The sequence below is a fragment of the Streptopelia decaocto genome, assembly GCF_964273445.1.
Source record: "Streptopelia decaocto genome assembly, chromosome: Z".
NCBI classification, from domain to species: domain Eukaryota; kingdom Metazoa; phylum Chordata; class Aves; order Columbiformes; family Columbidae; genus Streptopelia; species Streptopelia decaocto.
Window position 1 is genome coordinate 81,588,897 of NC_138657.1, and position 21,584 is coordinate 81,610,480.

The following is a 21,584-nucleotide window of genomic DNA, read 5'->3' on the forward strand; positions in this document are numbered from 1 at the left end:
CCCGCACCCCTCCCGCACCCATCCCGCACCCATCCCGCACCCATCCCCGCACCCATCCCCGCACCCATCCCCGCACCCCTCCCGCACCCATCCCGCACCCATCCCGCACCCATCCCGCACCCATCCCCGCACCCATCCCCGCACCCATCCCCGCACTCATCCCCGCACCCATTCCCGCACCCATCCCCGCACCCATTCCCGCACCCATCCCCGCACCCATCCCCGCACCCATCCCCGCACTCATCCCCGCACCCCTCCCCGCATCCATCCCCGCACTCATCCCCGCACCCATTCCCGCACCCATCCCCGCACCCATTCCCGCACCCATCCCCGCACCCATTCCCGCACCCATCCCCGCACTCATCCCCGCACCCCTCCCCGCATCCATCCCCGCACTCATCCCCGCACCCATTCCCGCACCCATTCCTGCACCCATTCCCGCACCCCTCCCCGCACCCATCCCCGCACCCATCCCCGCACTCATCCCCGCACCCATCCCGCACCCATCCCGCACCCATCCCTTCACCCATCCTGCACCCATCCCCGCACCCATCCCCGCACCCATCCTGCACCCATCCTGCACCCATCCCCGCACCCATTCCTGCACCCATCCTGCACCCATCCCCGCACCCATCCTGCACCCATCCCCGCACCCATCCTGCACCCATCCCCGCACCCATCCTGCACCCATTCCCATACCCATCCCCGCACCCATCCTGCATCCATCCTGCACCCATCCCCGCACCGATCCCTGCACCCATCCCCGCACCCATCCTGCACCCATCCCCGCACCCATTCCCGCACCCATCCCCGCACGTTGACTTTGCACGCGAGGGCCCAGAGCATCCTCAGCTGCCACGCCATGCCACACCACGCCATGCCACACCACGCCACGCCACGCCACGCCACACCACGCGCGGCGGCTCTTTGTGCCGGGCGAGCCGCGCGCCAGCCAGCACCAGCTCCACGTGTTTACGTTCCTTCTGCTTAATATTGCTGTAATCTTCCCTGGCATCATACACGAGTAATTTTTCTCCTCCCACTTCACACTTCTGATAAGCCTTCTGGTCCCGCAGCAGATGCATTGTGAATCTTCTCCTTCTAAGTATCTTGCATATGTTTCATTAAAAGTGTTTGTTTCTTTGATCAGCTTGAAGTTCTGATGTGAAAAAGCCCCAACTTTAGGGACTTTGCTCGGCAGCACCCGGCCCGAGATGGGTAGCGGTGTCTCGGTACAGCAGCCACTCCGGGTCCCAGTGTCACTCATTTACCCTTTGCCAATGGATTTCCTGTCCCCGCACCAATGGCTACAATGTGCGCTGGCACCCAAAGATAGAAAACGGGCTTTTTATCCGCCACACTGTGCGGTGGCACAGGAAAGAACACGGTGGGAGGTGTCTCCGGGAGCAGCAGCCACCGGGCCATATTTCCCCGCCGTTGCTTAGCGATGGCAGCGCGGGCAGGATGGCGGGACCGCAGCGGGGACCGCGCTCCCGGCACGGGGACGGGGCACGGCTGGGACACCCGACCCGCGGAGGGACCGCACGGCCCCCGGGGTAAACTGAGGCACTGCCCGGCAGGCGAGGCGCTGACACGCTGCCGCGGGCACCGCTACCTGCGCTGGGCGGCACACGGGGCTGCGGTGCCAGGGACACCCTCCCCTGCACTGGGGGGCACACGGGGCTGCGGTGCCAGGGACACCCTCCCCTGCACTGGGGGGCACACGGGGCTGCGGTGCCAGGGACACCCTCTGTCCCCACACAGGGGCACAGAAACTCACTCCCCGGTTTCCAACCGCACAGGCTTCACCTCGGCTCCCCAGCGGGAACCGGGACCAATAATCATAATAATAACAACAACAACAATAATAATCTGCTGGTACGTCACTAGCCTAACAAGGGTGGCACGGGCAGGTGCCACAGCCACACCGCTATTAGCCCTAACGTCACGACTTGCCACCTGCCCCACGCAATTTGTTTATTGCCATTTGTGTTACCATCCCTTTCACGTGGTGCAGACATTAGTCATTTCCACGATAAACTCACTCTGAAAATCAGTTCTTCTAATTATGGCTAAAAAAGGCGCAATGTAAAGGCAGAGGAGGGTGAGGCGCTTTTCCTGCTCACTGGCACACCCCGGTACCTCCCCGCGCTTCCAGCCAGGAGACAAGACGCTTTCGCAAACCTCCCGCCGGGAGCCAGAGGATGCCGCGGGTTTCTGTGCAGGTACCATCCGCTGACACACGGGGAAAGCATCCCCAGGAACCCCCCGAATCCTGCCGAGCCCGGGACCCCCGCGCTCCACACACGGCGCTCGGCGCAGCAAAGCCCGGCCCGCGCTCACGGCACCTGCGCGTCCGCTTGGCCAAGCACGTTAGCACACCTGCCACTCTGCAAATACCTGTTTGTACCTCTGTTCCTGCTGGAAAACACATTTAGTCACAATTCCTACAAACGTGTGGGTGTTAAAAATGCCATAGCACCCTGCAAGCCCTAACGCACACGGTACTTTGACTTCCCCTGAATCACGTCAAAGCAGCCTGGGGTATCTACTGCCGCGTCCCTTTACCAGAAGAGGCCTGAGCCGTTCCGGTGGGTGCCACACCGCGCCACTGCACTGTCACTGTCCCACCCGCACCCCGGAGCAGCCGTCAAACGGCCGAGGAGCGGGCAGGACAGCGCGGTTTGCCGCACGCCCGCTGGCCCGGTAGAGCCCTCCCCGCCAGGGAGAGGCGCCGTGCCCCCAGCCGTGCCCAAGTTCGGCACTCCACTTTCTGATGTCTTCCATAAAAAATGATGCTTCCTTACCCGTCGCAGCAGATATTTTCCCCGGCAGGTATGCTGTCAAACACGTTGCATGCACAACATGACACAGAATCTAAAAATCACAGAGAGACTAATTACTGGAGGAAAATTACACCAAAAGACCAATTTCCCGGTGATGGAGATGACAGCCTGGCCCCCAGCCGCTTCGGGCAGCGCGCCCGCAAGATGCTGCCCCCCCCGCTGCCCCCGCGGCTGCGCTGCACCCCGGCACCGGCCCCCACATCCCGGCACCATCCCCAGCACCAGCCCCCACATCCCAGCACCATCCCCAGCACCGGCCCCCACATCCCGGCACCATCCCCATCACAGCCCAGCACCAGCCCCCACATCCCAGCACCATCCCCAGCACCGGCCCCCACATCCCGGCACCATGCCCATCAGCGGCCCCCACATCCCGGCACCATTCCCAGCACACCCCGTCACCAGCCCCCACATCCCAGCACCATCCCCAGCACCGGCCCCCACATCCCGGCACCATCCCCATCACACCCCGGCACCGGCCCCCCACATCCCGGCACCATCCCCATCACCGGTCCCCCCCATCCCAGCACCATCCCCATCACACCCCGGCACCATCCCCATCACCAGTCCCCCACATCCCGGCACCATCCCCATCACACCCCATCACCGGCCCCCACCATCCCCATCACCGGCCCCCACATCCCGGCACCATCCCCATCACACCCCGGCACCGGCCCCCACATCCCGGCACCATCCCCAGCACCGGCCCCCCACATCCCAGCACCATCCCCATCACTGGCCCCCCACATCCCGGCACCATCCCCATCACCGGCCCCCACCATCCCAGCACCATCCCCATCACCGGCCCCCCACATCCCGGCACCATCCCCATCACACCCCGGCACCGGCCCCCCACATCCCGGCACCATCCCCATCACCGGCCCCCCCCATCCCAGCACCATGCCCATCACCGGCCCCCACATCCCGGCACCATCCCCATCACCGGTCCCCCCCATCCCAGCACCATCCCCATCACACCCCGGCACCATCCCCATCACCGGCCCCCACATCCCGGCACCATCCCCATCACCGGCCCCCCCCATCCCAGCACCATCCCCATCACCGGCCCCCACATCCCGGCACCATCCCCATCACACCCCAGCACTGTCACCCCACACCCCAGCAGCATCCCCATCGCATCCCGGTACCGTCACCCCACATCCTGGCACCGTCCCCCCCAAATTAAAACCTGCCACACCTCCTTCCTCCCTGCTTTCCATATTTCTTATGAAAAACCAGTACTAATTCTTCCACAGAAATGCAATTAATGCTGCAATAGTTACAAATACAGTCAAATAATCCTTCAACTGCAGGACTTTGCACAAAAGCAAAAACGCCACAGAGATAACTGATAAGAAAGCTGAGGTATGGCTGAGGAATTAGTTCATCTTTACCTAGATGTTGTATAATAAATGTAATGTATATCATTTATATCTATATAGTTCTAATTTAGTTGGAATCGGAAAATAATGCAACATGAATTCATATGAAGAACAATTTTGTACAGGAAAATTAAAATGGTAGAGCATATTGTTTTCGGTGAAATATCGAGCTGTGCAATCGCATTTGTTATATGCTTTAAGCAGACTTCAGTGGGGAAAACACGTTTGTTCCCTTTGGAGCTTCTAAGTGTATAAAAGCTTTAATTTCATATGGCCATAAACGGGTGGAATTTCACAAAAACGCCATCACCATTTCTCTCCCTTTTCCCATCAGCGTTACAAAGCGACGAGCAGCGATTCAGCGAGGCACAGCACCTCCAGCTTCCTCTCGCGCCAAGTTATCCAGAGACCTACTCTCACTCGTTAATAAAAGCTAATTATTAGAAAGCAACCCTCGTGACAACCGAGTCCTGCGGATGGCTGGTAAAACCTGGTGTTGGAGACGCAGCGGAGCAGCCCAGCGCAGAGGGACCAGGTCTATAGGCACGTCCCGTGTGAAATGGCCGGGGTGCTGGAGCAGCGCTGAGCCCGCAAGGCCGGACCGAGGGCCAGCTCTCAGAAACACGGGCTCAGCACACTCACGCTTCACGGCCCCAAACGGGTCTCGCCAGCTCTCAAAATACACCACAAATTAATCCCAAATTTGTGAGTCCCCCCTTGTCTTTGATTTCGCACCAACCCCTTCAGGAAAAACTTTCCCCGGGTTCAAGCACTTCAGAAAATATTCCACATATGTGCTCGCACGTAATTATCGCTGCTCCGTGCAGCCCCTCGCCCACCCTCCCCAGGCCCCGCTGCATCCTCCTCCTCCTGCTCTCTGCCCCGTGCCAGGAGCTTCCTCCTGCTCCTCCTCAGCCACCGCTGCTCCCGGTTCTGCAAGGAGAGAACGCGACCCTCATCATCCTCACATATATCGTGAACACAACACAACCATGAGTTGTTATGTAAGCGACACAGTGCACTAATAGCCATAATTGTAACATCCTCCAAAGAACGGCATTTCTGTTCTGAACGGAGCAGGATGAAAAGTTCCCACTAAAAGGTTCTGGAGCGTGGATCAGTTAAACACGTAATTATGAGATGGCCTTAAAGGCAAACAGCTACTTCTGCCGTCTTAAATCAGTTGGAAAGGTAGCTTCCCGTGTCGTTCAGGAATCCTTTCGAAATTCTTCCCCTGAAAGTTTTATGAAAAGCGCAATGTTCCTCTAAACCATTCCAGTTTCATCAAAAGTATATTTTCCAATGAAAAATTGTTCAAATTCGTTCTTTTCCATCAGATTTAACTGCTGCGCTTTGCTCAGGGAATTTCTGGGGGATAATAGTTTTAACCATTCAGCTCGTTATCATGAGTTCTTTATCTAGGGGAAAATCTGTTTCTTTTAGGGAAAACTGATTTTTTCAGCTTTTTCCAACCAGCAGCTTTTAAAGACATATTTAATTATAAACCATTTTTTTTTTCCTAAAAGTCAAAAATCCAAATTCAGCGCTACAGGGTTCACAGAGGAACATTTTGATGGTTTAAGCTCTTCTCCCTGCAGTTGTTGATTCACAGGGAACGTGGGCAGGTTTTGCCCCGGGCTCACAGCACTGCGGAACCTGCAAACCGCGCGGGACCTGCCCGGCTCTCACACCAATTCACGGCTCGGCCCCGCGGGGACACACGTGTCTCCGTGTCCCCTGCTGTCCCCGTGTCCCCCGCTGGCCCTGTGTCCCCCGTTGTCCCTGTGTCTCCATGTCCCCCACTGTCCCTGTGTCCCCCGCTGGCCCCGTGTCTCCATGTCCCCTGCTGTCCCCATTCCCCCGCTGTCCCTGTGTCCCTGCTGTCCCCATGACCCCCACTGTCCCCGTGTCTCCATGTCCCCCTGAGCACCCAAAGTCCACGATGCTGCCACGGGCAGAGACGCTCCCACAGCACGTGATTGCACGTGGAGAACTCCACGACGTGCCGGATTAGGGCTCCTCAAATAACTGTGATAAATGACAGCATCTGCACGTGCTCATTTCCCTCAAGATGCGTTAGGTTAATTGTATGAAATGAGCGTCCAGAAGAGCAACCATCAGCCATTTGTGAGAGCAGAGCCCTGAGCCCTGCGAGCTCTCGCAGTTCTGCGTTTGGGGCGCACACGGAGGGACCCCAAAGCTGCCCCTCGCACCGGGGAACCGGGTAAAACGTGGGTCCAGTGGGGCTGACTGAGCATCTAACCAGGACACCCACGGTTTAGGGCTCGGCAGTATGTATTTGATAATATTAACCCTCTGTGTCAGCGCACTCCAGTCGCACACCGCGCCGCGCACACCAATGGGTGCCGGACCCATTAATACATTTGCTGAGCCCCATGAACAACCCACGGCTCAGGACAGAGTTCTCGGGGCTTAAATGGGACCTGGGCTTTCCGGCCACGTTACCAAATCCCACCCCAGATGGGGTTCACTTTCTTTCCAACAGACTGCGGGGAACGGAAGGTGATTCTTATTGCCTATACAAATTAAATCTTGAACATAATAATTTTTCAATTGAGGCAACTTTTGTGGCACTAGTTGTGCACTTTGCATCAATACATGTACACACCCCCACGGTGCCCGCATCCAGTGCAAATAATGTCCGTAAGGTGATCAGGTACTGATTAAGCAGTGGTCAGATCTCATTGATGAGCGGGTGTCGGTGAGAAGACGGGTACCTGATGGGGAGGGTCCCGGCGTCCCCCCCGTTTCACCGAGCGGCGGCTGCAAACACGCGGCCGGACGCACCTGCTGAAGTTCCTCAAGCTGTCCTGGTGGACGCCACAGGAAGGATTAATTGTGATGCCTCCTGCTGGATTAAAACTCAGGCCTCTCTAAGTTAAACGCAGCCAAACCCCGCTGCTACTAAACGCGGGGTGTTTTTCTCTGCCCTTCGGCATCCTGCAGCACTCTGAAAATCGATGAAAAAGATGGAAAGAGCATGTTGGCAGATACCTGGCAGAGCAGCAATCGCAGATCCCGGCAGGAGAAAACGAGCAGCGTTTCCAGCAAGAGGTGGGTCCGCAAGCAGCGGCCCCGGCGGCGCTGGGTTCGGATGGCACGTCGCATCAGCTCATCGCATCAGCTCATTGCAGTGTCCAGCGACTCACAGGACACGCGTGGGGCTTCTCGTTTTAATGTTTGAAGTGTGCCCATCCAGCCACAGGAGGTGGCGGGGAAAGGGAACAAACCACCGCAAAACACAACGCGAGAGGAGACAAACTGTACGGTAAGTTTTACACTTGCAAGGTTTTGGAACATGGAAGATTCAGGTTACACACTTTAAGGTAACCCAGTTAACCAGACTTCAATCAATCCCCTAAGCCTTCCCAACGCTGTGCTGTGGGTTTTTTGGCCACGTGGCAACCTGTACCCTTAACCATTCCCTGACTGTTCGTTCTCGCCTGCTGACTCCTGCCGCGCTGACCGCCGGCAGCGCCCTCAGCCCGCCCGGCAGCCCCGGACGAGGCAGGACACACCGACCTGCCCACGCCAGCGCCGCCATGGGACCCCACGCGGGACGCGCGTCCGCCCCGGCGCCGCTCGGCGCTGCGGGAGTCGGGGTTTTACTGTCTGTTCGGAACAAATCCACCCGGCACAGCCGGAACCCCCCGCACGGCCCCCGCACCCGCGACACTCACACGCGTGTCCCGCGGGCGCCGGCCCCGCCCCCTCGGCCGGGCGCGCTCCGCCGGGCCGGCAGCGCCACCTGCTGGCCCCGAGCGGCATAACCCGCTCCTGCAGGTCTTTCCAATAGGAAAACTAAAACCTGCCTCTTCATGTAAATAAGGGCAGCCATTCTGAAAAAGGTGCAGCACTCAGCGGTAGGAAAACCACTATTCACCCAGCCTGAAGACTGGCAAAAGATAGCCAAGAGTACAGTCAATGCCAGCCAACACAGCACCGGTAACACCGCTTTAACAGTCTCAGCCCACAAGTAACAGAACTGCTGTTTAACCTACCGGCTGAACCGGGGCGTTGCTGTAAAACACACGTGCACCCACAGATCACCTGCAGCTTTTCAGCACTTCCCTGGAAGCCCAAGAGCCCAAGCTTTGCTGGGCACAGAGCAGCAGGAGCGGGGGGGCGCAGAGCGGCAGGAGCTGGGGGGCGCAGAGCGGCAGGAGCTGGGGGGCGCAGAGCGGCAGGAGCTGGGGGGCGCAGAGCGGCAGGAGCTGGGGGGCGCAGAGCGGCAGCAGCTGGGGGGCGCAGAGCGGCAGCAGCTGGGGGGCGCAGAGCGGCAGGAGCTGGGGGGCGCAGAGCGGCAGGAGCTGGGGGGCGCAGAGCGGCAGGAGCTGAGGGGCACAGAGCGGCAGGAGCTGGGGGGCGCAGACACAGCTGCTCCCTGGGCTGGGCTGAGCTCGCTGGCACACCCAGGGCAGAAATCGTCCTGCACACACACCCCACTCACCTCAGCAAGAGTCCTGAGCGGTCCCACAGCTTCTTTCACTCTCCTGTCCCACGGGAACACAGCCCCGGGATGTACAGAAGGTTCCGAAGGGAGCGGGGAATGAGTGACCCCGAGGACGGGGAACCACACTCACCTGGAGCCCGGGCTGGTGAGAACGTCAGCTCCACAGCCTCCGCTTTGCAGGTCCCTCTCTTCAGACTCCGGCTCCGTTACCCATCGGACCAAATCCTCAGCGTGACTTTCCCACCAGCCTGCAGCGCAGCAGCGCTCACCCACAGAACCCAGCGCCGCCAGCACACGGCGGCTCCGGCTCAGGAGCCTCGGCTGCTCGAGCACAGCTCTGCCCCATGTGCCACTCAGCGAGACACCTGAGTCACCTCGAAACATTTATTGGGCTCTCTGTACATCGTTATGGAAGGTACGCACCATGCAACCAAAAAAACACAATAGAAACTTGACTAATCTTTTACAAACATGAGAACCACCAGGCTATCAAATCTCTCAGGTATAAATATTATGAGGTAAGCAATACTTAAGATGAGGCACTTAATAACCCAAAAGATAATTAGTATACAAAATTATAAAGAGAACAGTTGTTGATGTTGTCCTCCATTCTATTTTAAAATGATTCTCTATATACAGAGTGTTCCGTGCCTTACGGCCCATGAAGGAAGCGGGAGACGCCACGTGCCCATGGCCGCCTTCCACCGCAGACAGGTACGGGTACAGGTACAGGTGCAGGTGCAGGTACAGGTGCAGGTACAGACGGGCATCCCGGGACACGGAACAGGAAAGCGCCGCTCACAAAGACTCTTCTTCCAGACAACCCCCAGTTTCCCGTTTGGAGAAAATATCTGCGCTAACAGAGACACATTACTTGGTATTAACACACAGATCAGCCAAGCCAGAGCAGAACCACCCCACTGTGTTCAAGGAAGGAATGCCAATTAGGACAGGATTTAAGCCTTAGTGGGATTTATGGTAATTAGAAATGTAACAAATTTAACTTTACAAAGAAATTAATTATGCCAATTAAAACACTTAACAAGTTTTACTGGGAATTTATACAATATTATATGTATACAGTGCTGATCAATGCCCGATTTATTAACATCGCTTAGGGCACACTTCCAAGAAAATTTACCAAAGCAGTATAGGAATTCTAATTAAGATGTTTAATATTCACAAGAAACATTTCCTTATCAAGATCCAGAGAGAAGGAAATAACCCAATAAAAGAAATAACGAATTTCTGTTAAGGTGGGGTGCACAAACATCTGTAGCCCCATAGCTGCACAGCTCGCTTGAGTCCACCCAAAAAGCAAGGTCAGTATTTTCTAATAATATTAAAGCAGCAAACACTTGCACAAGAGTCAGTTGTCGGTGCTGAACAGCTCGTGACCGACCTGCACGCCCAGGGGAAGCGACTGAAACGCCTCCGCCCGCGCCCTTCGAGGCGGGAAGGACACGGGAACTTCGGAGCAGGTGAAGATTCCCCTGCCCAGCAGTGTCTGTTTGTGAGAACAACGGCCCAGGGTCACTCGGTCTGACCCCGAGCAGCCGGGGTTCTCAGACGGCCTCTGAACGGCACGTTTTACTTACAGCCCACACCTTAAACTCTCTGAACAAATGCGAGCTGCATTATGTCTTCTGTTTCTACAGACGAGCCAGTCGAGCTCTGAGGTTTGAACGAACAAAGGAAGAGCCACAGTTACTAGAGTAGCAATATTAAACTTGGCAAAAGTAACGCATTTTATTTACAAATACATGTATGAGGATTACAACAGAAACACGCTAGGGAAACTGTCTCAACAAAAGCAATGATTTATTGGTAATGGCATTAAATGAAACAGACTGACAGTCTCTGGTTATGGTCAAGCAATTATCCAGGAGCTGTAGGTAAGAGGAGATCTGATTGCGATAAGGCCTTCCTTCCTTCCTTCCTTCCGTCCAGTGTCTGCTGCGTCCTAGTGGCTCTCGCCCTTTTTGCCAACTACCTGATAAGAGAGAAACACAGAAACGCTGCTGAACTGAAAACAGTCCTGCCACGGAGTTTTTAAGGCAAGTCTCAAAATAAGCAAGTGCAACCGAATTGTCAAGGAGGTGAATGCACCCAAGCATGCGTTACTGTAGCGCTGGCAAAGCCTGGGTCCCTCTGAACCGTTAAGAGGGATGCACGACAAACTTTGTTTAGTCCCCATAGGGACAGCAAAGCATCGGTCCCATCTGGAGAAGAGTTAGGAGACAGGAACTGCAACAGAACAGACCATGCTTAATGTGCTATACACCAAGCATCCAACCTTCATACACTGTACAAAATATGACAGGGGGAAGAGAACCCCTGGGTGCTCAAACAGAGGTGTGCTCGCTTCCCTCGGCACCCTTGCTATGCACCTCACTGAGAACACCTCCCCTGTCACGGGGTTCAAACCTACGCAGAAATCCCGGGGCCACCTGATTTTCAGCTGCTCCTCGTCAGATCAGGATTTGTCCCCGCGTCCCGGGGCTGCTGCAAACAATTTCCCTGTAGTGCTCGTAATAACGCTGAAAACAAAGGGGTAAAACCTTCCCTGTGTTCTAACCAATTGACTCCTATAGCAAAAGTGCGTTCGGTATTAACCACCTCTGCAGTTAAGCGACAATAAACCACACAAGACTCACGCAGTCAGTAGTGACAGAAAACCAAACCGCCCTTCCTCATCTTCTCATCCTTCCCCTTGCTGCATTTCTTGTCAAACTTCACCACATTTTTCCCTACGCAGCAGCTCTGGGTCAGCTGAGTTATCAGCGTCACAAAGTGAGTGAGATCTAACCACAAAAAGTACTTTTAAAGACCATTTCACCTACAAGGAACCCTTGACCAGGAACATTTTCCAAGCTGTAAATTCAAGCTAATGCTTCAGGTCAGGAAAATTCCAAACCCACAATGTGAGGCAAGAAGAATAAAAATTGGAAGCCCAAACACTTGCATTAAGATCCAATTAATGAAGTTAAAAAAAAAAAGTTAAACTTGTCAAGAAGCAATATTTATTTGTTGTGTGTTTCCAAAGCACTAAACTGTGTTCACACACAGATTAAGCCAAAAAGAAAGAAAAAACACAGTTAAAAGATTAGGTGTTAGCAAGTGTGGAACATGAAAATATTGCTGTACCAGTCTGAGGCAGAAAGGGACAACTGGCCCATGTGTATTATCTGTGAAAATGAATCACACCGCTATGGATATTCTGTGATCACAGCTCAAAGAAACCCATCTCTGACCACCCCACTTCCCAAGAGCAAGCGGGACACGTAAGCAGAGACCAAGCAGTTCACTGCTCCTGTCCCAGCAGAGCCGCCTCCTCCCGCTGCGGAAGCCACGGCCACCCCACGCGCAGGCTGCGGCTCCGGAGCAGGACGCGGCTCCGGAGCAGGCTGCTCGCCAACCCACACACCGGCCCAGAGCTCAACCACGACACACAAACCAAGCCCAGGGCCCGGTACCAGAGCAGCACTGGAGACACTCTGCGACTGAACCTTCCAGAGCAGACGTGGTGGTGTTTAAGATATAAAGAAAGAGCTTGAGCAACTAAGATTGGCGGGATGCTGGAGAGCCCTGCCCACGCCACACACGTACAAACTCACCAGCTATTTTTTAAAGTACTGCATGGTTTGCCTTTAAATGTCAAGTTCAAGATAACAGTGGGAAGGGATTTGGTTAAGAGTGAGAGGTAAAGAGAAGTGTTTAAGGTAAGACTGGGAGCGGAGGGGAAAGATGAGTCGAGTCAGAAGGTGGAGAAGGCTCTTCCTGACGGCAGGAGGTGCGGAGAAGGCGGCTACCGCGGCAGTGCTGGGTGCTGGGAAGGGTGAGAGACGCGAGATGAGCAGAGGGAGCAAGGGAGCACTGCAAGACCACTTCAACCTTAGTATTACTGTTTAATTTCTTCTGCCTTTTTAGTTCTTTAGAAATGGGAAGTTAAGCTGAAAAACAAACAAACAAAACGTTACAAGAAAAAAAAGCAGCAGCATGTAGTGCAAATGAGCAGTTCTGAGCAGACAGCAAGGCTTCCTGCAGGAGGGGACAGAGCACCCCGCAGCCTCAACCCTGAGCAGCTGTGCGCTTGGTTCATTCACACCAGAAAGCAAGCAGAAGTACCTGGACACGGTGGCTGCAGGCCTCCCCACACACAGAAGCACGGCTCGAGTTCACCACAAGTCACAGGAACCCAGCGCTAACTTACCAATCCAGAGTAACCCCCCAGCACCCTGACACCCTGAGCCGGCTCCCAGAGCCCCGAGGCCGAGCGGCAGCGCCTCTCCAGCACCAGCTGCTGCAGCCCAAACAGCCTCGACTGGGGGTGTCTGCATGACCAGCTATGCCCTAAGTCAGAGCCTGCGCAGCCAAGAAACAGCAGCACGAACTCTTCTAGCGTTAAAGACATTTTAAAAACAAACACGCCTTTAAATCAAGAATTTTGGAATATACTGGATATGTATAGGAATGGAACATTCATCCTAGCCCTCTGCCGGAATGGGCAAAACCCCGTCTGTCCCCACTCCTGCCGGTGCTTCAGTCCCCGCACCGCGGGCCGTTCTAAGCGGGAATTCTCCCCTTGGCGTCCCCCTTTTCCACCACTCCAAAGCCTGCTCTCCTCCCAGAGGATCAAAGTTACACACAGGATACACACAACATATTAAAACAGGTTTGAAAGCAGCTTTTATAGCTTTACTCACTCAATCCAGCACCACCAACTACATGCAAAGAATTTTTCAGCGTGCGAGCCGTGAATCGGCGGCACAGCCCGCAGGGACGCGGCAGAGCCCCCACCGCTGGAGGGGCCCAGCTGCGACCGGACTCCACCTGCCTAATCACATTGCAACACTATTTCTATCGTAATTAGAAGAGCAACGTGAACAGCAGAGACAGACTGAGGCGAGGGAGTGAGACAGATGAAAGCAGTGAGTAGTGTGGGTAACTACTCGAGGAGATGAAAAGAACAATAAGGTTTCCCAGTTAATCTACAAACCTAAATATAATTAGTGCCCAACACTATATTAAGGTTTCATAGCTGACAGGATCACTGGAAGAGAGGAAACCAAAATTAAAATTCCTAGGAGCACTGCAGCTCTGTCAGACTACACATCCCATTTGTTACTATGGAATATTTCAACAGCCTAATACTAAAACTACACATTCAGGAAGCAAACGGGAATTTACATGTAGCATCAACGAGGATCTGAATTGAGACAGGATTAGCCACTTCCTTGGTTAACGGCTGGACTACACAATACTGAAGGTCTTTTCCAAGCCAAACAATTCCAGTTCCACAATTCCATAGCCCGGGAAGATCAGCTAATAAACTCCCAGTACTTTGGAAAGCAAAACTAACGTGCAGAGTCCACAGAGAACCGAAAGTGAGACAGAACAAATCCCGAGCCAGTCCTGCCCCCCTCCCAACAGCACCAGGAAGCACTGCAGATTAACCACGTTCACTGCACAGCTCAGCGCAAAAGAGCTGTATCAAACAAAAAAGGTAGGCAGACTGTAAATCAATTAACATATTTCAAGTTTGGGGAGAACTGGAAGTGCTATGTTAGGAAGGTCTAAAATTGATATCTAGTTAACTTCAGGACACGAGAATGACTTTTTCAAAGACTTCAAGTGTCATCGAAAAGCAGCAAAACCTGTTAAACGTCTACTTATTAACCTAATTATTACCTGCAAAGATGTTAAGTTTTACATGTAGCAAGTAGACGACATGGGGGTGAGCGTTGGTGTTTTTAACCTTCTGACATTACAAATTCTGTGGCATTTCAGTGTCACTGGTCACCTCCACGCGAGTCCGTAGGCAGGTGTGACAGCAGCATTTGCCCTTTTACAAAGGCTACTAAGCGCTTTACTTTAAAAAGACCTAACTACATTGTGAAAAACCTCTAAGTAGTGGTAAAGTTTCAGTCTTTTCAAACCCATTTCACATTCTCGAAAGAAGAAAAATCACCAATTGCGAGTGCCCTGTTGTTCAGCACTGGTGTGTCTAAAATCATATTGTAGCAAGTTGTTTCCTCCTTCATTTCCTCTTTAAAAAGCAGATGTTTAATGTGACAGGCATCTTGTGACCAGATCTCAAGCTTAATGTTGCCTGGGGAATAAAACCCTTCAAGGTAGGAGTCAAGTCAGTCCCAAGAAGCCTGTTTAGTTTGTACGTGCAACTGCTTCTCCACTTCGCAAACCCCATCAGAAAGCAAGTTTCAAAATCAAGGCATAAACCCCACAGCTGTCAAAAACCCAACACTGGCTATAGCATATACAACCGGACAGTCCCTCAAGTTTCCATACGTACATTCTTAGCAGTTATTTTGACAAAGCTGATGAACAAACACTTGTAAGTAAGACCAAAGAGCTGTAGGATGAAGCTACACGTTTTCTTTTGGATGCCAAAACCACCTTAAGTTGTGGAGCTGTACTACCAGCCAAGTGCATGTGTTCTGCCAACCCGTTTTTGAGCAGATTTTAAAACATTCAGAAGTGCTGTGAAGAAAGGACTCACTCGCTTGAAGTCGTTCATATTTGTTGCTTGGACTGGAGTTCCAATAAAGGTGAAGTATGTAATTCTTGTTGTCTCTTCGTCACCATGATTGGACTGGACAAACAACTGAAGGAAAAAACCCAAACACAGGAATTAAGGTAAACTGTCCATCCTTGAATTAATACATATGAACATTAGGTGCCCAAGATTTTTGAACTAACCAACACTTTTTCCAATTATTAAGGTCTCTGCAACCTTTAGAGAAGCTACAATCCTCTTACTTGAAGCAACGATCATACAGAATGCTCATCTTTCCTGGTAGTTGGTTCAAACCCCACACGCACAGCTTCCAAAGCCCCGAAGTTCTGAGCCCTCAGGGCAGGGCTGGTACTTACAGTGACGCTGTTCACGTTCTGGAATTTCACATAGCGCAGCTGGATAATACCATCTTCTTTGATATCATCTGCTGTCAGCTCCAGGGCTTGAGTGGGCTCACTTCTTTCTGCTTCTTCAAAATCCATAGATCGAGGAAGGTTGATGAAGATTTTTACGTACTTTGGACCTTGCCCTGTGTTAAAATACAGGAGCGGTATTCCAGTGTTTCAGTAGATTTTCAAACCGCTGGTTGAGAAGCCCTCGCTCATCACAGCCTCCAGGTCCTGCTCGGGGAAAGCCCGAGTTCCGACAGCTCCGGTACGTGCCCTGCGGATCCCCCGGCGCCGCCCCGGCCAGTGAACACAGCCCAAGCTGTGCTGCTCACCCGCGTCACAGGCAACTCCACACAAAACATCCAATAAAACCCCTACGAGTAACAGTCTTGCTGTCATGACACTGAACACTTCATGGAACTTTATAATGTAAACGGAGTTACCAGAAAAACAAAGCTATGCCTTTCAGTAGCTCCCACATTAATTCCTAGAGCAAATGAAAGTTTCTCTTTGCAGCATAGGGAACAAGAGTAACTACTCATATTTGTGCCATACAAATACCCATGCAGGATGTTCATTTACAACAAACTTGCTGAAGCTATTGTGGGGTTCTCAGAAGGTTCCAGGGACAGTGTCACGTTTAGAAAATTCAGCTAAATGCAGGCAAAGCTTTAGTCTCAAAATATGACTGAACAGACACTTCACTCACCGTTATCTGGCCCCTGAAGTTTCATAGAATAAAGCTTGACAGGTTGGCTAAAAGCGACGGTAATAAGCAGCTGTGGAGAAAAGAGTTGCTGTTAAATGCTGTCTTCTCCATGCTTAAAACCAAACACAGCACAATAATTAACTAGAAACGAGTCTGAGCTTTGAAATCAAGTATTACCTCAGCTATATTCCACACATACACTCGTTTGTCACTTTAACATATCAGCAAGTGCTGCTCAGCTCAGAATCTTTTCCATACATAAAGGGATGTGAAACTGGAAAGGCTACAACCACCTTTGTATACTAATTTTACTTATATCCTACTACCATCTCCCAGTCTTTCTGACACTGCCATAATGATATAAAGCAGACAAGTTCTTCAAAAAATGCCTGCAGAACAGACCATCGTTGAAAACGTCACTGAAAAATATCTACTGTACCTGCTCGTCACAGTCTGATTCCAAGTAGGTAGAGTCTTTACGTAAACAATTATCAAATCCGTGCTCATCACTCTCATTAAGACATTCACAGCCGGCTTTATTGATAAATGGCATTAAATCCATCTGAAAGGAAAGGCAAGAGCGTCGCTGAGTGCGTGACAAGTGTGCCATCAGCTCCTCTGGGATTAGTAAGCATCGGAATGAATGAAATTCTTCATTCAACAGATTAAAATAACAAGACACTCAGAAAACCTCAGGGGTTTATCTCACAAGGTATTACGAACAAAAGCTACGAACGCTGTAGTACTCAATGTGTCCTGTTCACAACCGAATGACATTTTCCCCTCCATTCCACATCCCCACCCCTGCAACACACGCTTGCTGTTCCGAGAATAACAAATGGGGCTCAGGGCGGATTTTCAGATGCCCTTTAGATAACGAGACCACAGCGCCGTGAAGCCACAGCACAACACAGACACTGCCACCAGGCTGGAGCTGTCACCAGCTTCACCAAAAGAACCCTAAACCGAACACAAACGGGCCTCCCCAAAAATCTACTACATATTGCAGAACCAGTTAACAGATCACCACTACAGCTCCTACCGGCTCTATATGCAAAGCTAGCCTTATGTTACATCTTTTTCCGCACTGTATACCAATTAACTTTACGAAACCTTTCCCTGCTCCTTTCTCCATACACCTTGTTAAAAACACAGAACTGAAAACACAATTCACCATGAATTAGTTGTTTTATTGCTCAGCTCTTTTGTAAAGAGTCCAACTAAAAGCTCTAAATACACACTCTGGAATGAACACAGAGCGCTATCCATGCTCCACACCTCAGCCATTTAACAGGCGGTTTTACTGCAGAGCCAGAATCACCTGTATCCCTTCCCAGATAACCAGAAGTTTCTACCTGCAGCTGCAGCAAACCAAGTCCAACTGGCACACAATGGGCCAGGCTGAAAATCACCTATTTCATATGTTTGTTAAGGCCTGAAGACAGCCTATTGAATATCACACCACAACAGCGCAAATTCAACATCTGTGTACAGTCGTAGGACAGTCCAAACGTGAAAAGCCAAGGGAACAACCAGAGCAACTTTTCAACATTTTTGACAGTCTTTTCCCATGGACATTTTTATGCTTTAAAAAACATTTGGGGAAGACAGTTACTGAATACGTACATTTTAATGAATTTGGTCTGAAAAAAGGAAGCCCAGGCAAATTACCTTCTTAAAGCCACAGGGAACCTGCGGTTTTGCCTAAAGCAGTATTATTTGACTAAAAGTATGTTTAAAAAGCAAGAGATACTTTTTAAACATTTGTGTTATGCAAACAAACAATGGATCAATCTAAAGAGATACATACATATCCTTTGGGAATATCTGTATCTTCATTGTTTCCAGGGTCATTTTCCAGGTGCTGTTTGATTTTCTCTTCTAAACCCACAGCATCTGCTCCTTGGTATTGGTCGATTCGCACTTTGTTTCGGAAAAACAGAAATGTTGGTGTTGCCGATATATTATTGGTGGCTGCCGTTCCCTGGAACGCAGAAATCGGTTACAGGTGTTACCTGACAGAGTATTACCAACATCAGACAGGAAAAATGAGCTTGCTTACCTAGGTACGAAGGCACATACCAGATACCCATCAAGCTCCATCACCTCAAACATCAGAGACAATAGTTCTTATTTTATAAAGAGCTTCAACTCTGACAACAACTTTAAATTCATTTAATTTCTTCAGATCCTCCCCAATGGTTATGGATCTGGGCATTCTCTGAATGGACTTCACACCGTCACTGTTATGCACCCACGGTAGTTTTTCCAAACCTTTCCATAATTTAGTGTCATTTGCAAACACTGCTCCCACTTTCATATTCATCTCCATTATAATTTGTAGTAACTCAAGACACTTCCTTTCAACATACCATTGTTGATTTTTGTTAACGACCCTTAAGTCAATCAATAGCTCACCTGCACCACTGTTGTCTGTTGAAAACAGCTGAGTATCACTTGAGTGGAATCTGCTCCCACTAATCATATCAGTTTATTGCATTCTTCACTGTGCTCAAGAATGACATCAATATCTGTTTGGGAAGGCTTACTCTTTAATCCACACTGAATCGTTCACACTTAGCAGTATTATGTAAATAGCACGAGCAGCGGGAACCGTTCAAGCCCGAGTGAAGGATGTCACAGTGGTAGCTACGAGAATACTTTTCTAAATCCAAGTGGTATTTGTTCACATCTTGTGCCTGTTCCCAGTTTGGAGAACTTCACAGTATGGCTATTTGTGATTCACCAAACGTGTCAACAGCCACAGGAGACAACGGGCTGAACGCTTTTCCTTCAGTTTCCCATTCACTCCGTTGTCTGCTCCTTCTCTTGTAACCGAAAATGTGGGTTTGACTACCAACCTGGCACTGATGTACGTCTACTTCCAAAAAAGTTGCCTGGGGATACTTGTTGCTCAGCGCATTGAAAGCTGGGGCTATCCTTAAACAAGGGCCACAGCTGTGAAAACAAACAAAAAAACAAGCACTTTGAGTTCACTGCAACTTTTCTTGAAAAACATCAGCCCCAAATAGAATTAGCACGTTCACGTTCTTACCGATATCCTTGGTACATGTAAAAATAACCTTCCTACCTGGCTGACAGATGGTGAGCAATCCTGGTGATACAATTAAGAGTGACATTTAGAAACACATCACCTAGTGTTAAGTCCCACTTCCTCAGACAGTTTCAATGTCACATGATTAGCTTCGCCTATTAATTAATACCAACTTCATATTTTCCAGCTAATGGGTTTAACTCCAGCCTGTTTTACCACAAGCCAAAGTCCTGCTAACTGCAGTGACATAAGGGAGGGCCAAGAGTCGCCTGCTTTTCCTGTAACAGCAAAAAAGCTCTTAGCAGAACACTAGTACCAGCACTCCACTTATCACCTGTGAGAAAATAATGTCCACAGTAAAATCTCTATGTGTGATTTGAAATATTTAACAGTAGTAATGTATCAAACCTTTGCCAGGAGTGATAAAATCCTTACTCGTTAAATCTCACTTACTACAAGTGTAACCAGTTAGTACCAGACTTTCATTTGGCCCTGGCCGAACAGACCTGCCTTCTGCTGACTTCACTGTGTCAACCTGGCTGGAAATACGGACTTGTTAATTATTATACCTCTGCTGGCACAGATGAAGTGTACAGACACAACCATCCCGCAAAGGACTATTCTCACAACTCAGTTCGCTGTGAAAGCAGCAATTAAGAAATGAAACAGCAAAAAACCCCCATGGAAACTCCTTCCAACAGCACATAACACAGGCCGCATCTAAAGCAGAGAGCTCTGTCAATGCCAGCGTGCCAAGAAGGGCAGCAAGACCAGACCTGCTCCAGCTTTCCTGACGTCCCGGGTCTGGATCCGCAGCGGCGCAGCAAGGCCAACGCATAGGGATTTATATCCTGAGCCACCAAGTCATTAAACCAACGGGAACCTAAATACCGGGCTGTCAGCAGCCAGGACACATCCTGGGCACACGAGTACTCGGCACCACAGGGCTCACCGGCACCGCTGCAGCACGGCATGAAAGTCACTGACTTAGGGAGAAGCCCAAGCCCAGAACCAAACAGGAGTGACCAGATCTCAGACGTGGGTAGCGATGCTTTTGTCAGCACCCATTTGGCGCACAGCTGGCGGTTCTTGCCGCCTCTTCTACCTGAACATAACACCTTTCAGAACATTAGACCTGAATTCTCTTGAGCTCCAAACAGCCATTAGAAGTGGAATGGTTCAACTGTACCTTTAAATACAGAGTGGAAAGATAAAGATGAAGATCACTGGCATTAAAGCCAGGGCTTTGACAGGTGCACTTTGAAGGCCAGGACCCCCAGCGCTACCACTATTCTCCCTAATTCTGCAAATCACTGTGACTAACAGAATTGTCAGGCTCGCCTTTGGCCACCAATTCACCCCCGTTACACTCCACACTGCTCTTGAGTAGCAGCAGAAGCACACGGGTGTGCCCTGGGCAGAAAGGATGAGGACGCAGTGAGGTTTCACGGAGGAAAAGCCGTTCTCAGCAGGCACGGAGCGAGGTGCAGGGTCTGCAAACACCCGGCCTGCAGACCGGCCCCGGGCCAGCGGGGGCTGAGCCCAGAGCCAGGCTTAGCACTCCAGGGACAGGGCAGCTGGCTCAGCTGCAAACCGGCAGATTTAACACCAGAAAAAAAAAAAAAAACACCATTCTGGTACTATGACTATACTTACACGCTACTAACAAAGGGTGTCACTAGTGCTAAAAAAACAACAGTTCGCAGCACTTACCCACAGCAGCTGGTCAATGACTAAATAATACAGCACTCTGTCCCCAAGCTGCACTGCCCAACTCGGAAAGCTCGCCCCAGAGCCACATACAACCAGCGGAACCCCCGAGGCCCCGCAGCCCCGGCCCGGCCGGGTCAGGCCCAGCGCCGCCCCGCAGCGGGGCCGAGCCCGTGGGGACGGGGCTGGGGACACAGCGGAGCGGCGGCCACCGCCCGGGCCGCCCGCGCTCACCGCCAGGGCCCCGGGAGCCCACACCCCGGCCTCACTCACCCCCGCATGGTGAACTTGACCACGGCCAGGCGGGAGCCGGCGGCGCTGAGCTCGGGCTGGAACTCGGTGTCGTTGGCGATCACCTTCACGCCCACCATCCTCGGCGGGCGGCGGGCGCGGGGCCGGCCTGGCGACTGCAGCGTCACGGCGGGAAGCGGCGGCCGGCATGCACGGCCCGGCATGCACCGCGCGGCGCAGGCGCGCCCGC

At 51.8% G+C, this 21,584-nt stretch overlaps 1 protein-coding gene across 1 annotated transcript; it reads right to left on the minus strand.

Moving 5' to 3' along the window:
- Positions 1–10,506: 10,506 nt before the first annotated feature.
- TXNL1 (thioredoxin like 1) lies at positions 10,507–21,580 on the minus strand. Its single transcript, XM_082075249.1, has 8 exons — positions 21,377–21,580; positions 19,200–19,296; positions 18,149–18,322; positions 16,778–16,900; positions 16,339–16,408; positions 15,597–15,769; positions 15,223–15,327; positions 10,507–10,695 (listed from the first exon to the last, which is right to left on the minus strand). Exons 1-8 carry the CDS (start codon positions 21,556–21,558, stop codon positions 10,666–10,668), a joined length of 954 nt encoding a protein of 317 aa, XP_081931375.1. The 5' UTR covers positions 21,559–21,580; the 3' UTR covers positions 10,507–10,665.
- Between the last annotated feature and the right edge of the window lie 4 nt (positions 21,581–21,584).